General features: G+C 38.7%; 2 protein-coding genes across 2 annotated transcripts; one reads left to right on the top strand and one right to left on the bottom strand.

Moving 5' to 3' along the window:
* Positions 1-11,650: 11,650 nt before the first annotated feature.
* LOC134289431 (uncharacterized) lies at positions 11,651-12,048 on the bottom strand. Its single transcript, XM_062855236.1, has 2 exons — positions 11,923-12,048; positions 11,651-11,860 (listed from the first exon to the last, which is right to left on the bottom strand). The coding sequence occupies exon 2, from the start codon at positions 11,858-11,860 to the stop codon at positions 11,675-11,677; it is 186 nt and encodes a 61-aa protein (XP_062711220.1). The 5' UTR covers positions 11,923-12,048; the 3' UTR covers positions 11,651-11,674.
* A 4,886-nt stretch (positions 12,049-16,934) lies between these two features.
* On the top strand, positions 16,935-17,818 carry LOC109414398 (uncharacterized). The gene is made up of 3 exons (XM_019688205.3): positions 16,935-17,145; positions 17,259-17,382; positions 17,614-17,818. Exons 1-3 carry the CDS (start codon positions 17,039-17,041, stop codon positions 17,683-17,685), a joined length of 303 nt encoding a protein of 100 aa, XP_019543750.2. The 5' UTR covers positions 16,935-17,038; the 3' UTR covers positions 17,686-17,818.
* Positions 17,819-18,898: the final 1,080 nt, after the last annotated feature.

Here is an 18,898-nt window from a genome sequence, read left to right as displayed (position 1 = left end):
TGTAGAATTGTTCATTTGAGGATTCCTGAAACCCCGTGAAACTTAATATAGTAGTACAAAACAAACAAAAAATAATGTGAAGTTTCCTGAAGAGAACTATAGATAATTTATGTTATGAATCTGAAATGTCATTTCTAACTATTCTGCTGGTCTTAGTGAGATTCTTGAAATGCAAAATGTATTCGTACTTATAGTTGTATACGAGAAATAGATTTCAGATTATTTTGGGTTACTCCCATAGCAATTCCAAAAGAAATAAACGAATGAAAAATACTATAAGGAAATAAAAACAAAATCTAAGGAAATTATTTTTTTTCGAAACACTAAAATACAACTTTTAAATAAAGTTTCAAAAAAAATGAGTAACTACAACCTTACCCAAGTAACAATTCCATTGCTGATAAGTTCTGTTTGATTTTTTATAGGTTTTATTACAGCAATAATTAGCAATAATTATAATTAAAACTCACAGTTTTTTTGACTACTTTCATGAAAACCATTGATGAAATGTTTTATAGTCTACTTAAAGCTAATCATAATGCCAGATTTTAAGAGTAAACAAAACTCTCCGATATGTAAACCTTATGGCATTCATTATTACCACAATGAAACTGTTTAAACTCTAACAGATGGCGATCCGTTCGATTAGTAACGACATCTGTTGGTGGAAAAGCAGAAACTACGACACTGCTAGGTTTATTGTGATCATCGTAAAAGTAAGCGTGCTTTCGTTTTCTTTTCGCCAATTTTGGTGGTCGTCACATTGAATTATTAGCCGACGTTAATGGAAAATAGTGAATTTTGCTAAAATAAGCAATGAATTGATAGTTTACCGCCATTTCCATAACATGTTCATATAAATAAACTTTCTCCGCTGAGTTTTCTTGTGGTTCGAGTTAGTTTTACTAATTTAACAAATTGATTTATTTCATTCCGAGATGATAATATTCACCATTTTCGAAGCGCATTAATTTTATGTTTATGCAACCCTAATATTCACGAAACAATTGAGTGCGCATAAAGCCTACCGCCGCAATAACTATTTAAATATTACTTTGAAATGATCACTTTCTACTTACGGATGATGAATCCTCCTTTACGTGCCATCGAAGAATCTTCTCTGCATCATCAGCTAGCATAGTTTTTTGTTGAAAAAAAAAAACAACAATCATCATGACCTTTTTTAGGGAATGGAAAATTTTTGAACTAGGTTTCAAAACAGTTTTATTGCTACTCTTATTGTGGTTTGCAAAACCTCTCCGAGAGTGGTCCACTTAGCCGGAAGATGCTTTTAAAGAGGTTGTCAAGAGGTTTTGATGTATAAATCAGTATTATGGCAAATTTTATAAAATTGGTCATGAAGATCTCTTAGAACCGAACAAAACTTAAAATGTCACTTGGGTAAGCAAAATAATAATGTCTAAATGTCGTGGTCGTGGGGCGCCAACCTGGATGCCTGCCAAGGGTCCATGGGACCACCCCATGTTGAATGATTTGAAATATACGAGCGACAATGATGGTTGTTTGATTCAAAATGAAACAAGTGTAAACAACACTCAAAAGCTGGTGGATAGTGAACCTCATTGTATCAACTTTAGGTTTAGTATTTTATTATCTATTTTTAATTTAGAAATGCGAAACTTGATGTGAAGAAATCGATTTTATGGCTGCATGTTTGAAACCCTTGAGGCGAGGTTAAGGAAAATTCAAAGTTTTCATAAGTTTGCACAGCTGGCAATTCTACAAGTATTTGACAATTTACTCTGATTATATACATATCACATGTCCATTGCCTGAGTAAACAAAACTAGTCCGATGTCATAATGTGGCGTTGCGATAACAGGTCAAGAGCGTACTGATAAGGTGGACAAGTAATGACCTACACGCGATAATGCCAGACTATTTTGTTATGAAACATTTGGCTTTCGATGTTGTTTTACATTTATGTTGTTTTGATTTTGATTAATCAGCTCAGTGGTACAGTTAACGATTCTGCGAATTTCGTGGGGTTTATACAACTGAAGCAGTAAACGGAAAGGTATTCAGCAAGACAATGCTCAAAGTAAGTGGGTTCGATCGTAGGTTCAGAATTATTTCAGAATTTGTTTTACTAAGTTGGACATAAGGAATCATCGTGCCTGCACACAGCCTATGAATTCGTGAATTATTGATTGGTAATAAAATCGCTAAGTCGGGAGTTCTATAATGCAGCAGTCATTTTGAACACTTCTACCAGCGTTAATTGATACCTTGCTAAGATGACTGGAATGTTCATGCAAAAACTGTTTATGCTTGCTAAATATTAACTTTATATTTCATTTTGCTCAAGTACTGTTCAGAAATAAAGAAAAACTTTTTTGTTCATTGCATTTGTACTTCCAAGGGGCCTCCACAACAGCTCTGGCCCCGAGCCCCCACAATCCTTCATTCGGACCAGGAAATATACATACATCTCTTATTGTATAAAACAGGTTTTACAACAATCAGTATTAGACATAATCTACTTCTGCTTGTTTCTGTAACAGCTGTGAGGTGAAACGTATGTATATATGTACAGTGCCAAAAATCAAATATTTCGTAAATCTCCGTCGCCGTATGTTCGTAATCTCTTTTGGATAGGTATCTGATGTGAATCATCATCGTCTTTTTCCATAGGGATAGTGTTGAAAAGGCACCATTGAACCCAGAAGATAATCTCCGCCAGTAGCAAAAAAGAACCCCAAATGGCTGGCAACCCAAAACGCACTAGAATTCATATGATACGAATCGCCATCTCAACCCTCCGAGGCAGCAGTTGACGAATGCAATCAAGCGTGTTCGTAAAAGTTTGTCAGATTCTTTTTTTTTGTGCAACCTGTTCTATCCTTGATTGTCGCTTGAACTTCCAAAAGCTGACGCCATTCATTAGGAGAAAACATGTGAACCATTATGGAACGAAAAATGGGATGAAAATGAAGGTAGCAAATGAGATTGAAAGGAATTGTGTGCAAATATTATAAACGTAAACGAGAACAACTGATTTGAATATTGAAGACAAACAACTATAAAGGATCAAAATAAACCAAACATCCAATTTGACTAAATCAGTGCATTTGTGATCAGAGGATACCAGTAAAACCCTACATCCTGACAACCATCACTGCGCTCAATTTCCCTCGAGTGTGACGATGCATCTTTCAATTACAACGACCGTGTAGGTATATGATGGCGACGATGGTGGCAAGAACAAGCAAACCGTCATCCGCTCTTGACACAGGATGAGCATTCCTTGCGTGTAGGATAGGATGTCTACTGTCTCTCAGTGCATTATGCTGCCGTCGCCTCCGCCACCGCCTCTATTGCTTCAGAATTCAGATCTTGGCAGCAATACACAACATGCTTGCTCAATGCTCACACGACGAACGAGCAGCAGCAGGTCTCACGCTGCTGCTGCTGCTGGGACAAAATGCGAATGCAGATGTGATCACCCATCTTGCGCATCGTCTTCTACGGATTTTCACAGTGGGGTGCCCCATGCAGAAAACGGACGAAATCTAAAATAGTATCAGGAGGTCATTTGGGAAATTTGAGCCATCATCCATCCAGAAAAAGTGGGGTTTATAGCCAACGCGGTTGAGGATCATTCCGGGTGAGAAATTTTAGAGAAGTTCAGTATACACAGAACAAACTCATGTAGAATTTGGTTTTGAACCACCATCTTTAATACTATAGCCACCATTTCTGGACTCTGGACATCTTCTCCATAAGAAATATACCCTTATTATTGCATGGTTTTAGAACCTAACACTCCTTAAAAGAGCTGCCATCTTGAATTTTTGGTCGTCATCTGGGATTTTGGGCCGCCATGCCGTTTTTGGACTACGGACATCTTCTAAATACCAAATAGTCTCATATTACATGACTTAAGAGCCTAAAACTCCTTAAAACAATTACCATGTTGAACTTTGGGCCGCCATCTTGGATTCTTGGGTCCCATGACTCCGGATATCTTCCCAATTCCAAATATACCCATATTGCATAGTTTTAGAGCCTTAAACTCCTTAAAGCAGTCGCCTCTTCTAATTGTGGGCCGCCATCTTGAATTTTTGACCGACATAGGGGTTTTGTGGTTTCCATTGATGAGTTACGCATACAATTCGGCAACCAAGCTAAAGTTTTTCAAAATTCGGCGCAATTTGATGTATCGCGCAATAGAATTAGTCTCAGTTTTATGTCTGACAAGTTCACCGGTGCTGGTCTGGCTCACTAAAATGCTTGCTAAAATGGCCATAACTCCGGAACGCCTTGATCAATCCGCAGCAAACAAGGCGGTAAAATTCCGGCTCGATTCGAGCTATAATTCGTAAAACCGGCCAATGGGAAGTGTCCTAAAAGTGAGTGAACTATTTTGGTGCAAAGACATATACTGGGTCAACAAAGTTGATTTTGAAACGAAGCTTTTTCGATTCTTATTAGCATCCAAAAAAAACTGTGCAAAATTTGGGAGCGATAGATTGCATCCCCGTTTCCACATTTCGATTGAAATTTGAATTGGATTAAGTATGGATAAATGTACTTTTTACCATTTTTCTCATAAATTATTTTTTTTTGTCTAAAACAATCTAACTAATGACGTTGAAGTATAGCCTGCCGAAAAATTTTGCCGAAGACCTCAAAGTGATCCAAACTTGTGGCGAAAGTTATTACGTTTAAATCGTCTGATGGTGCTTAGCATTCAACATGTAAAGGAATAACATCAATAATACCGTATGCGTGATAATGTTTGCACCATCATACAAATATGGTACCCATATCACCTGCACACACAATGTCTTGGTTTTTATTGCATGCACGTAAGCTCTAACTTATATCACAGTAGGTTGCGGGTAAAAAAAAATCCGATTTCTTAAGTTTAAAATTTGCACCCTCAAGGGGTGGCAGCGGTAGTCGGGACTTGTCCACGCGCAAATGTTAAAAAAGACATTTCAGGAGTGTTCAGGAGAACCGTAAAACGGTCTTAGACCGAAAAAAAAGCAAGGGCAACTATTCCCGAAGGTGTCCACTGGTCGTCCAAGGTAAACATGGTTTAAGAAGGCTATCGCTGCCACCAAAAAGAAGATTTGGGTGAATTATATGCGCTCAATGAGAAAAATGGCAAAGAAACGCGAAATCAGCGACTTAACGGCATGGCATATCGAAAAGGAAAATTACGGTGGCCTTTATGATCCTTCGACCATAGAAAAAAAAACTTACATTATTACCAATGGCATCCAGGAGCTACGAGTAGCGCCATATAAGAAAGTCTTGAACTTGCCCGAACGCAACATCCGTTTTTTTTAGATTTCCGAAAAACTATCGATCCGTACCAAATTCCAGAATCAACAGTTATATTAACTTTTGTTTGTGTGTCAATGTCTACACCATTAGGCAATGTTAAAATAAAAAAATAAACTTAAAAATTGTTAATCTTGACTTTGACAATACCACGGACACTTTTCGACATTTGCGCGTGGACAAATAACGAGCTAGGTTGCCACTTAATCATTATGCAAGTGTTAAACTAAGAAAATCAACACTTTTTATTCACTGCCTACTACGATATGAGTTATAGCTTAAATGCCTGCGAATAAAACCAATACATTGCACAATGGGTCCAGACCCGTATTTACGAAGACAAAAATGTTTGTGCCTAAATCATAAGTTTTAGATACATGGTGTCTTTGGGAAACTTTCTTCTTATTGATCGACCTTTTTTCTCATTATTGTGAAATTAGGGTGGTCCCTCTAGTTTCGCTGATCCAAACATCAGCTTTTTAATAGTTTAATGTACGTTCACAAAATGTTCTATAAAGTTGTAATAGAACTTATTTGGAGCAAGTTTGCCAAAGAAACCATTATTCTATCTCTTATGGTTCCTAACTTATATTTTTTTAAAAGATTCATGTTAGGGTGATCCATGAATTTCAGTTTTCCTGAAATAACTTTTAATTTGTTCGTTTTTAGCTTTCTCAAAAACACCATGTGTCTAAAGCTTAAGGTTTAGGCACAAACATTTTTGTCTTCGTAAACACGGCTCTAGACCCATTGTGCATTGTATTCACAAGTAAAACTGGAACGTTATTTAACGATGGTTCAAACATTATCACGCATACGGTAAAATCTCAATTTTGGCCTAAGTTACCAAAAGAATAACTTTTTTAACAAGCGTCGGATCACTTTGCGGTCTTCGGCAAAATTGTTCGGCATATTCTAGACTATACTTTAACGTCATTAGTAACACGGTTTTAGACAAAAATTTCAACTTATGAGTATTATTTCAAAAAAATACGTTTTCCATACTGAATTCCATACAAATTTCAATCGCAATGCGGAATACTGGGACGCAACTAATCGTTTCCAAATTTTGCACAGTTGTTTTGGACACTAATACAGATTGAAAAAGCTTCGTTCTGAGTTGATGCGATCAAATTTTAAATTTCCCCCTTACAACGTTGACCCACTGTAACACACATACAGAAATCATCTCTATTTGTCGAACTGAGTTAATTGGTATATGTAAATCGTATCTCCGAGCCTTCTATCGAAAATTTGTTTTTTGAGTGAACATATAGCCTTTCAGTTTCAGTTCACTTTGGTGTACGAGAAACGCAAAAAGACAAAATGAATCGGACCAACTTTTTGTGGATGCTGTCTTGAGTGCCTGCGCGTTATCCATAACAACCAAAACTGCACTTGGAAATTGCGGTAATGGATTTGCTACAACTTCCTAGATGTGGCGACTTCGCGGTAAGAATTTCTAAGATCTGTGAGGGAATATGGGCAATGTTTGTGGTGAAAAATTTTGTAGAAACAAATGAAGCTTCTAACGTTATGGAATGATGGTAATTGGATGTTTGTATCGATATATTCTAAATAGTATATGTCACAAAAAAACGGCATTCTGGCTGGTTCTGCTACGGCAAACCTGGGATCGTTCGAGATTGCCGGTCGTAAAGAAGATGTGGAGAAGATAAGGTGATCTCGGTCTCTTGTAGCACAGACAAACAGACGTAACTCTTAGACGAAATTCATCAAAAGCTTTTGCCTTGTGTCTTTTTTTATGAGCACACTGCCACCTGTTTGTAGAACCGCGCGAGATACTGTCGGCCATGATAAATTTTGATTTGACGTTTGTCTAACACAACACACCTCTGGTGAAAGGATCGCGGAAATCAAATGAAATTTGAATTGATCGTTAAATGCATGTGCCAAGCCGTTTTGAAGATTGTTACGTCTGTTTGTCTGTGCTAGTAGCATCGTACGTCACACTAACATTCCTTCCCTTTCTCGATGACCGTAAGGACGTGGCCGGCGCCGTTATGTTATTGACTTAACAAAATTGGGAAGTCTCGAAAATGCATATTGAGAGCGGTAGCTACTCTCATGCTTCGTTTGATTGTTCCTTGTGCAATTTTGATTGTTCTGGTCAACTACGTAGCAGCTACGAATTGTACGGACATCTTAATATGCTCATACTCATAAGAACCAAAAAAAATTGGAATAAGCAAATTCTCAGTTTAAAAATCAACCATGCGTTTAATTGTTTTGAACAAGCGTTATTTTTCTGCGTGAATTATAAGGTCATCGGATAGTTTGGAATATCTTAAATATCTTCTGAAATCGTCAAAAACGTTTAAATCACCGCTAAAATCTCCCTGAAGCTTACTTGAGAGCAGTGATCCAAAATGTATTTTTGGAAAATGTAGACCCCTTAAACCCCCTCATCACCTCCTGTAACAACCCTCAGACCCTTAGAAACTCCCCGAAAAGGCCTACGCAAGGCCTCTGAAACTCGCCTAAAATCTTGTGAACCTTCCTATAATGCCTTCGAAATCCCCTCGAAACCCGCTCGAACCGCATGTAACGCACCCTGGTAACAATTTGATGCTGAATAATCATTTTCCAAACATTTTAATGCAGCCTTCATTTGAACAAAAGCTGAGCACAAGATGTAAAATCCTTCACTCAGCCCCTAAACATCTCATTTTGGTGATTTTATCCAACCTTAAACTGGTTTGAGGTTTATTGAAAGGCTGATTAAAGGCTTAATATGCGCTTAGTCAGCAAACCAATAAATTTATTGATTTGGTTAAAAATTGAACAAAAAATTTAAACTTATTTTCACCATTGGCGGTTTTCCATTTACAGGAATGATGCGTCGGAATGTATAAATTAATCTATGGGTAAACTGGGTATTGAACTCGGATCTCCTGATCTGTAGTCACTCACCTTATCACCTTATCGCCTACACCACACACAAATGTATGCATATCCTCGAAAACGAGAGCAATGCTTGTTGTATCTGAATAATCAAGAACATAAGCTGTATTGAGGCTGAAGAAGCTATGTGGACTCTGTGAAAACACTTCTTAAGTCTACTGTCAAAAAATTATTTGATTAAAGGTTGAACAACAGATGAATTATTCTGCATATTGGTGTACGTTTCGAAGCTGGTTGTGAGATGGATAATATTCTATTCAACTTGATATTCAGCTATTTATGTATTGCTGATTAAAGAGGTTGAACAAGCAATATTCAGCTGTCATTGTATTCAGCAACTGCCACCATTAACCAGCCAATGTTCAACTAATACTCTCACTGTCCAGCATTCATTGTTACTTGGGAACCTGAGTCCCTCAGAAACCTTCGTAAGTGGCTATTTAACGGTTTAGGGACAAAACATCGAATGCCAAAACGTCGAATGCCAAAAGGTCGAATAATCAAGGATCTGCACTAGGACTTTGTGACGCATTTGCATACATACGTTGTTGCGCGGACATATGCGCCACAATGACCTGGAATATTGTGGCATGGGGCATTAATGTTCTGCACGCTTAAAGCAGATTACTCATTGCTTGTGTCAAAATGACAGAAACCGTCGAAAAACTAGCAAAAACGCTTCAATTTGTAATTTATTGTTTATTGGGTACGTTAGCCAATTAGTTTTACAAACTATACATCAGGTCAAGGATGCGTTAAAACGGTTTGCAAGAATGGCACAGAAAATGTGCAAACCTAAAGTTACACATTTTTGTGTGCGCTATTTCGTCGAGAGCGAGCAAGCTAAACGTTTCGAGTCGCTTCGTTATTCACTTCTGTTTATAAACAATCGCGAGGTTGGGAGCAATCATAGAGCAATTTAGTAGTTTTTGTATGTTTTGCCATTTTTTATGTGATTCGTTTGGCCAAAATTTACATTTACCGAATAAACATGAATATTTTTATTTCAAACGAACAAAATCTGTCTCCGTGATGAATAAGTTGAACTCGGAGTCAGCCTCTTAAGCTTCCAAAATATATATCTGGCAAACAGAATGCTGTATTGCAAATCAAATGAATTTTTATTATAAAACTTAAAAATGCATCAATATCCCAAACATTTCCGTAACCGAAACGTTTGTTTCCAAGCGTTTTTCAAGCGTTCTTTCCATGCGTTTCCCATGCGCTCTCTCAATGTGTCAATTTTGTGACCGTGCATCAAGGATCTGACACCCCAGATAACGAGAAAATGTTCGTGTGTTTCCGTTAATCAGTTCGTCATCCTGCTATCTTGGTGGATCTACTATATTGCCACCCCTCTCAGGCTACCAACAGGAGCTATTTAAATTCAAACAAAATCTGAAAAAAAAAACCAAACTGAACTGCGAACACTTACACACTTTTCGACGTTTTTCTTTTCTACGTTTTGCCCCTTTGTCCTTTCGACGTTTTGTCATTCGACGTTTTGTCATTCGACGTTTTGTCATTCGACGTTTTGTCATTCGACGTTTTGTTTTTAGACATTTTGTCACCCATTCTCTGAAACTCCCTTAAATTATCTAATTCTTCGAATTCCTCCTAAAACCACCGCGGACCTCATTTAAACACCTGAATCGCCTGTGTAACACCTACGTTACGCCTCTAAAACTCGCCTAAAACCTTGTGAAGCGTCCTGAAATGCCATCAAAACCCCCTCAGACGCCAATGTAACGCACCTGAGATCCACCGAAACCCCCGGAGGCGTAACGCCTCTGAAACTCCCTAAAGTCATCTGAAGCCTTCTTAAATGCCTTTGAAATCCTCCTATACCTCCCGCGGATATAGCGCCAGAGATCCTCCGAAACCCCCGGAAACGCCAGTGTAACGCCTACCCACAAAAATCTTCTCAAGCTTCCTGAAATGCCTTCACAATCCCCATAAAACCCCCTCAGACCACATGTAACACACCTGAGATCCTCATGACTGCCGAAAATACATAATAAAAAAAAAGACACTACACCGTCTTCAACCAGAGGTTGCACAGACTGAACAATCACTAACATTAGGCAACGGACAACACATAATTTCCCCTATATTATGCAATAACCCTCCTAAGATGTTAGGTTAGGCGCACCATGGTAGCATAGTGTGCGTTCAGCGAGCCTGTCTAGGTCATATTGACCTCAACATCCTACTAGGGTTAAACCCGTTTCTGTCATAATGCAAGCTATAGTTAAAACAAATTACAAAATATAATTTCTCGAGTTTTACTCGATTATTGGCCACTGCGCTCCATCCCAATAAACAACGTCGCCGCCGTCCGTCCGTTCGTCGGTCGGTCGTGTTGGGTTTGGTTCATCTGCAGATCGATGTAAAGACAAGACGATATACCGCCGTAGCTACGATGGTCTTGATAAAGTTCCTCAATCTATATCAATATTGTTGCAACGTGATGTAGTTGCACAAAAATGCCCTCGATATTGTTATTTCTTACTCCAGTCGTCCCGCCCGCACCCTAGGACAAGGTTCCCCGCCGTTCCCGTCACCCCAAGAATGGCGTTCTTTGATTCTTGGAGCTGTTTTGAAGCGGAGAGTCACGTGGGACATTGAAAACTTTTCACCTTATTGATCCAGAGTAGGTACCTTAACGGGGCTCTGTTCGGTGGGTAGGAAGGGTGGCACGTCCTGCTTGGTGCAGCGCTTTTCCGGGAAGCAAGGAAGCATAGGGAAGAAAATATGACTTCTTGCTTTACGGGAGACAACTGCTGAGGGTTTATCACTGAGCAGGATTTGCATTTTGATTTCCTTTGGTTTATATTTTGCTGTACCCTCGAGGGAATGCATGGTGTCATCATAATTTCCTGTAAACGGCTTGTATTGTTATATGCAATAAAGCTTTCTAAGTTTAACTCAATTTGCACTTCAAAAGTTTCAATAATGCCTTGATAAATTACTATGTATTAGTACAACGCGACACTTATACAGTATATTTAGTAATTTCACCAAATGTTCTTGGGTTACACATTGTGAAAAAAAAACTTAGTCTGTCGTTTCTTTATATAGTCAGAAACATCCCATCGTGTTCGGATATAGACTGTTACGTCGACGCGGGTGAGGTCGTTAACTTTGCAATAAACTAGATGAGAGTGAAAATATCAGAAGCCGTTATTCTTGAGAGCTGTGTTCCACTGTGCTGGGGTTATCGAATTGTTTCACTGGATGTTCAAGGTAGTTTTAATTTCTAAACGAAAGACTTACTTCCAAATGTCTTTCTCATCAGATTCGGGCATAATTAACTACGACCGAAAGTAGATTTTTTAAATATATTTTTTCAGCATTATGAACACCACATTAACATCTTCGTTACATTTTCACTGCACTAATTTTCATTCAGTTATCTTTAGTATCGTTTTTTTTTCTAATTATGCACGCACAGATTCATTCCTACATTGTATTTGGATCCCTTGGGGCATTCGCCATGGACGGGGCGCTTCGAAACGCAATGGTTAGCCTGACGGGAGAATCCCTTCGGGCAGGATGGGGTGTGAGCCAGAGCGGTGCCCAGGATGGCCAGCAGGAACGTCAGCAGCCACAGGAATTTCATCTTGAAGTAGGAAACAGAGATTGCGATTGGCTTGAGCACTGGGAAATTAAAAGTTGACTTACGATTGGAAGAGTATGCTTAGCAGAACGTTTCAGAGAGAAAATTGGTAGATTAATGAGCTGTGTATTTTAGCAGTTAGTTTCTTTTATATTTTCGTTATCAGTTGAAATTTGGAAACAGTTGAGAGTTTGAACTAGACCTTGCTTATTTGAGAGATCACATACATGAACACAAACAGCTTATCAATTTGGTAAAGCCCCGAACGAAGTGTGTTCTATGATGTACAGCAATTCTTAAATCTAAGAGGCATGATAAAGGCTGGGTAATTCGCGCAATACAGATCCCATTGAGATCACTAGCCTCTGCCCAGCATCTCCTATCCTACCTCCTCGTGGTACCAGCCGGACTGCAAGAACCTTAGAGAAGATCGAGTAGCCAACCCCGGTGCGAACTTTAGTCGTAGGCTGACAGGGAAGAGGAGTTTGCTTCTGCAAACCTGAGATCCTGTTCTCCAGCAGGAACGGCTCACAACGGTATCTGATCCCCATGTTAAGGGCGGCTAATCAACGTCCGAGTGCCAGGGAATGACTCTGAGCTCAATTGTGCACTACGGTCCTCAGGAAAGTAGGGGCTTGGTGTCAGGCCTTATAAGAAAACTCCACCGCTGAGGGAAGTTAAGGATGCCATTCACCAGCTCAAAGCCAACAAAGCAGCTTGTAAGGATGGTATCGTAGCTGAACTTATCAAGACAGGCCCAGAAAAAAATTGGCGACTTGTCTGCACCGGTTGATAGTCAGGATCTGGGAAACCGAACAGCTACCGAAGGAGTGGAAGGAAGGGGTAATCTGCCCCATTCACGAGAAAGGCAACCATTTGAAATGTGAAAATTTCAGAGCGATTACCATTTTGAATGCTGCCTAAAAAGTGCTATCCCAGATCATTTTCCGTCGTCTTTCACCTAAAACGAATGAACTCGTGGGAAATTACCATGATGACGACCGGTCGACAATAGACCAGATCAAGGATGGAAATCTAGTGATCATGATAAGATCCTGAATGTGTCGCGGTTGAAGCGCATCGCGCGATCATAGCAACAACGATAGAACCTTGTCGTCAAGCATTATAACAAACCACGCTCCGCGAAAATTGAATCGCGAGGCATGTGCGGCCATGATGCGATCGTTATCATGAAGTCGAAATGATGAATACCGAAAATCATTTTCTTTTTACTCATTATTGTTGCTCTTATATCAAGATATGCCAATGAATGTATTGTTTTCAATCGTGAATTCTGTTTATTGGTCCATAAATGGTTTGAATCAAGGTTTGAATCGTGATGAATTAAATTTATCGCGACTTGTAACATGATCTGATAACGTGTGATCCCATGATAAAGCGTGCATCAAAAGCTTCGATTGCCTGTGCTCCCATGATACAAGCATGGGGCGAGGGTGTCGGCATCATGCTACTGCAAGAGCAAAGGCAATCTTGGATTGTTCGTATCCTGTATCATTTGTCACTAGATGATCCTTGGACCAGATCTTCACCGTACGGCAAAACCTCCAAAAATGCCGTGACTGTCAGGTCCCAACGCATCACCTGTTCATCGACTTCAAAGCGACATGTGGAGCGGATTTGGTGTGAAGGTTAAAGCACGTGCCTATCACGCCGAGGATCTTGGATCGAATCCCAGACGCTGATAACATCGTTGGCCCTCTACAGACACGAGACTTAGACCATGCTCGACGAGGACCTGCTAGTAGGGATGCCATATATACAGATTTATCTGTATTATACAGATTTTTGACATTCTGTACAGATTGTGTTTATATGAAATACAGATTTTCCATTTGTATGGAATACAGATTTTTTACCCAAATTTTGTATGGGATACAGATTTTTGAACGAGTGATACAGAAAACCATCTGGCATCGCTGCCTGCAAGCACTCGGAGTTTTCAAGCTACGCGTGTTAAGAACGATCTTCGGTGATGCGCAGGAGAATGGTGTGTGGCGAAGAATGATGAACTACGAGCTCGCTGCACTCTACGGCGAACCCAGCATCCAAAAGATGGCCAAAGCCGGAAGGATACGGTCGGCAGGGCATGTTGCAAGAATGCCGGACAACAACCCTGACAAATCAGTATTCGCGACTGATCCGGTTGGCATAAGAAGGTGTAGAACACAGTGTAGTGACTAGGCCAACAGTTGATTATGGAATGACATCTGTTTCCTGAAGTCTATGCTAGCTAGATACTTACTACATTCTCTCCCTTCTTTTTATTATAAGCCTTTGATTCTTATAGATTTTGATATCAGTATTTATTATGCCAGAGTTATTGTTCTAACCAGCACATTGGTGCTGATAATGTCTTTAATATTTTAATAAAGCTTATTTAATGCGAATTCTATTCACGTGTAGACTTCAGTGTAAGTTGGTTTGGTTCTCTATTTTCCACGTTCGTTTACAGCAGAAGACAAGACGTTCCTGATGTATTCGCTGAATATTCATTTTTTCCAGATTCTTCACATTTATGAAATGGTGTCTGTCTATTCTGCGGCCTGTTTTTGGAATGCTTCCTCTGTTATTCTTAAAGCTGTTTGTACCCATTTTGACAGTTTTAAAATGTACATATTTTCATTTACAGACCATATCAATAAATAATGAATAATACAATTGGGTTTGCGAAATCTTTCCTTTCCTTTCCTCTCTCTTTTAAGGGAAACATCCTCCGAGGTAAATCAACCTAGGGCTTAAAATAATAATAAATAATAAGGGAAACATTCAGTAATAATGATCATGAACATCGTTTAGTGATAAACCTTCAACCTTACGATAAGCTGTGTATTAGAGTGGGTCATCGTTTATATGGAAAAATGAAAAATTTAATGTTATCCCATCAGATCAAAGCTTTTTTGATCCCATTTCAGGCCCCAAATAAGAGTGCAAAATTTGAGCACGATTGGTTATGTCTACGTTTTGCGCATCGCGTTTGAAGTTTGTATGGGGTTTTACATGGGAAAACACACTTTTTTGCATTTCTCTCATAACAAGCTCGAATTTTTCTAAAACCATGTAACCGTTAAAGTAAAAACATAGCCTAGGGTGTCCTGAATAACTTTGTCGAAGACCGCAAAGTGATCTGATTCTTGTGAAAAAAGTTATAGCGTTAACATTGCTTGGCGAAACAGCATGATTTTGTTGCTATTGTTATTCCTTTACATGTTAAAACATAAGCACATGCATGCGGTTCGTTGGTTATAACTATTTTCACAAGCTTCGGATCGTTTTACGGTCTTCAACAAAGTTTTTCAGAGCATCCAAGGCTATCATTTTATAGTATCGGTTAAAAAGTTTCAGACAAACTTTTTCAACTTATGACAAAAATGCAAAAAAGTATGTTTTCCCATACAAAATCCCATACAAATTTCAATTGCAATGCGCAAAGTGTAGAGGCAACCAATCGTGCTCAAATTTTGCACAGATACTCAGGACCCGAAACGGAACCAAAAAAGCTTTGATCTGAGAAAACGGTTCCGATGACCCACACTACTGTGTATAAGACAAGTTTCCATCAAGCAATCCATCCTAGATATCTATACTTTTTCACATAGACGTTTCATAGCAGCTAAAAGTGTTCATGAATATTTTTGTTTCAAACGAACGAAATTTGTCTCCGTGTAAGCGAAAGTTTGCTCACGCAGGAGCGGTTCATGAGTGAGCTTTTAGTGTGAATTTACCAACACTGGGCAAGACTTCCCTACTAACAAAAGTAGCTGCATAAAAGCTTATGGAGCAAACGCTTTTGGAAGAAAGCTCGTTTAAGCTCTTATACAGCAAAAATGTTAGTTGGGTTATGGTTACCTACTCAAAGAAATCAAAAGTAATCATTGATTACTTGTCACTAAAAAAAACTTGTTGGAAACCCCTTGGTTCAAATGGCAGTCACCGTGTAAAAAGTTTCTGCATCTGCCAGAAATCTCTCAATAAGTTTCTTAAGGTTGAAGGATTCGTCATTGACATAATCGTCATCATTGAGAATTCGAAAGCAGTTTTCACGTTCAAAACTGATATTTCCGCAGTCAAAATGTATTCACTTTATTGCGGGTGGAGAATGGATCACAGTGAATACATTTTCACTGCGGAAATTTCAGTTTTAAACGAGAAAACTGCTTTCGAATTTTCAATGATGACGATGATGTCAATGACGAATCCTTCAACCACAGACAAACAGACGTAACACCTTGAACGATTTTCATGGAAATCTATCGCCCAGTTCCCACTACCATCACCTGGTGGAGAAGTTGCACGAAACACTGTGTTGTGCCATATCGTCAACAGAAAGCGCTAGTGTGAAATTTCAAACACATAGAAAAACGCTGCGCACGCCTCTGGTTGTGAAAGCCTCAACTATGAAAATTTAAAATGATCGTTAAAAGCGTGGTCGATGGAAATTTCATGTTACGTCTGTTTGTCTGTGCTTCAACCTTAAGCGATTCCTTTCGAACATGAAACTGGGCTTAAAACAATTTAAAATACTTTCTGCACTGAAATAAATTTTGTTGTGGAAACTACCGATTCTATAGTAAAATTACTAACCGTACCTATGATTCTCAACCGACAACAATTTTCAGTTAATTCCACTAAAACACTGTCAACTTAACTAGCAGTGCTGTTAACATTACCAAAAATAATCTTAATTTAACAAATGAGCATTGTATTTTTAACCATACTGTGTTGTAAAATGCGTGTCCTGGAAAAAATAACAATGTTTTGTTGTTGAGACGACCATGTTTTTAGTTGAATTTACTACAATGCATTGTAATTTCAAGCATATTTCAGTTATCTTAACAGATTTTGTTGTCGGTTGAGAATCATAGGTACGGTTAGTAATTTTACTATGGAATCGGTAGTTTCCACAACAAAATTTATTTCAGTGTGTGTGTATCCAGCGCAGACACGAACCCACATCAAAGTTTATCTCATTGTCCGCCAGAGTACTCTGCCACAAATGTCATCATCGCATCAACTGTCATCATTATCATCATCAGCAACATAAAGGAGAAACAAAAACATTGCAGTCTTCTGTCACTTCGGAAAGAAAATCGGAAAGTGCGGTATCGTTTGCAGGTGATTTGCTGTCGTCGGTCTGTTGCGGTTCCCGTCGTCGAAAATAAAATGATTGCCTCTCGTGCTCTGCTGTTGGGCCGCCTGCTGCAGCGTGTGGCCAGTTCCCCGGCAACTAGGGCGACCGTCCGTAACCAGCTAGTCCGTCACGGACACGAGTAAGTATGGTGTTTTTGTCGGTGGAAATGGTGGATGAACTTCCAGAGGACCGCTTATGTAATTTGCTTATGATGTTTGGATTTGAATTGCTAAACTGCTTGACTATTTTCAGTGTTGCATACCGAATGAATGGGCCAAAGCCGGATATGATGGTCCGTGTCGGAGCCCAAGTCGCCGGAGGAATGATGTGGTGGTGGGTGCTGTGGCATCTGTTCCATGAATACGAACATATTACGGTTTGTTGTTGGATAAAGAGTGTTGTGGATTCGGAACCAAATTGAATGATTAAGTTGAAACATTGACTTCTGCTAGCGTTCCTTCCTTTACATTAAACATATTTAATGTCGAATGCAGTGTTACAAACTGCACAGGAACCGGTGCAAGGCATTGTTTCGATTCAGAATCAAATTTGGGGCCGAATCCACAATAATTAGGTACCCATTTATAACATTACGTCGTCTTTTCAGGGAGAATTCGACTATCCGGATCCCACTCTGTGGACCAATGCCGAATTGGGCATTCCTGCCGACGATGAATAGAAGCATTCAAACGATTTTACCTAGGAATCATCTATTTCTCCAATTGCACATCTTCTAGCTGGCGGAACTAGATATGCAGTTGATTTGCCAGCATTAAAAAACGTTCATATTGTAAATAAAGAAATAAAATGGATTGACTGCTGTTTTTATAATTTACCAGTGATGTGGCATCGTGCTTTGACAAATATCAGCGCTGCTATAACAGTTGGCCAGCTCAGTGCAAAAAGGGTTAGAATCGGGGGTGGGGGGGGGGGGGGGGCATAGTTGCAAAATAAGGATTTTTCAGGATTTCAGCTCGAGTTGCATATTTCTCCAACACCAACGAGGCCTGCCGTGTATTGGATAAATGAGCGATTCCAAGCAACAGCATCAAAATTAAGGAAAATTTTTAATTCATGATTTTCTATTGAACTGAAACTTTGCACAGTTTTTCAGTTCCATCTAAATCGCCATTTTTCGATATCAAATTTTTATTTAGAGCCACGACTAACTTTTCAAAAGGGTGTATGTGAAAATGGTTCAAAAATATTCAAAAATATGCACAGCAAAAACGGATTGTTCGATTGCTATGAATTTTTCAGCAAAGTTAGATAGCTAAATGGTGATTTCTAAGAAAATATACACTGTGAAAAAAAATCTATTTTATCATTGAAAAACATCATTTTTGTCACAAAAACTCAAATATCTCAAAACCCTATCTTTTTACCAACTTGAATTTTTTAGGGAAAACGGTCCATTGTATTAGCAATCTACCATAAAAATTTGGTGATGGTAAACTAATAAACAAAAAAGTTATAACATTTCAAAAATTTCACAATTTTTACATTTAGTAAAAAAAATTTTTCTGTGTAAATTATTTCGGCCGGGAATCGCGATTTGATGCTGATTTTATTGTTCAGCAAAGTTAGATAACTAAATGGCGATTCCTAAGAAAATATACACTGTGAAAAAAAATCTTTTTTAACATTAAAAAATATCATTTTTGTCACAAAAACTCAAATATCTCAAAACCCTATCTTTTTACCAACGTAATTTTTTAGAGAAAACGGTCCATTGTATTAGCAATCTACCATGAAAATAAACAAAAAAGTTATGACAATTCAAACATTTCACAATTTTCACATTTAGTAATAATTTTTTTTAGTGTAAATTATTTCGGCCGGAAATTGAAGTTTGATGCTGATTTTATTGTTAATGGCCTTGCGTGAGTAAA

The sequence above is a fragment of the Aedes albopictus genome, chromosome 3 (assembly GCF_035046485.1).
Source record: "Aedes albopictus strain Foshan chromosome 3, AalbF5, whole genome shotgun sequence".
Classification (NCBI taxonomy): Eukaryota; Metazoa; Arthropoda; class Insecta; order Diptera; family Culicidae; genus Aedes; species Aedes albopictus.
The sequence above is the reverse complement of the archived record's forward strand: the minus strand, read 5'-3'. Positions and strand labels throughout refer to the sequence as shown.

Coding starts and splice junctions, on each gene's coding strand:
- LOC134289431 (XM_062855236.1), bottom strand. CDS start 11,860: ATGAAATTCCTGTGGCTGCTGACGTTCCTGCTGGCCATCCTGGGCACC.
- LOC109414398 (XM_019688205.3), top strand. CDS start 17,039: ATGATTGCCTCTCGTGCTCTGCTGTTGGGCCGCCTGCTGCAGCGTGTG. Junction 17,146..17,258: donor CTAGTCCGTCACGGACACGA/GTAAGTATGGTG, acceptor GACTATTTTCAG/TGTTGCATACCGAATGAATG. Junction 17,383..17,613: donor ATGAATACGAACATATTACG/GTTTGTTGTTGG, acceptor TCGTCTTTTCAG/GGAGAATTCGACTATCCGGA.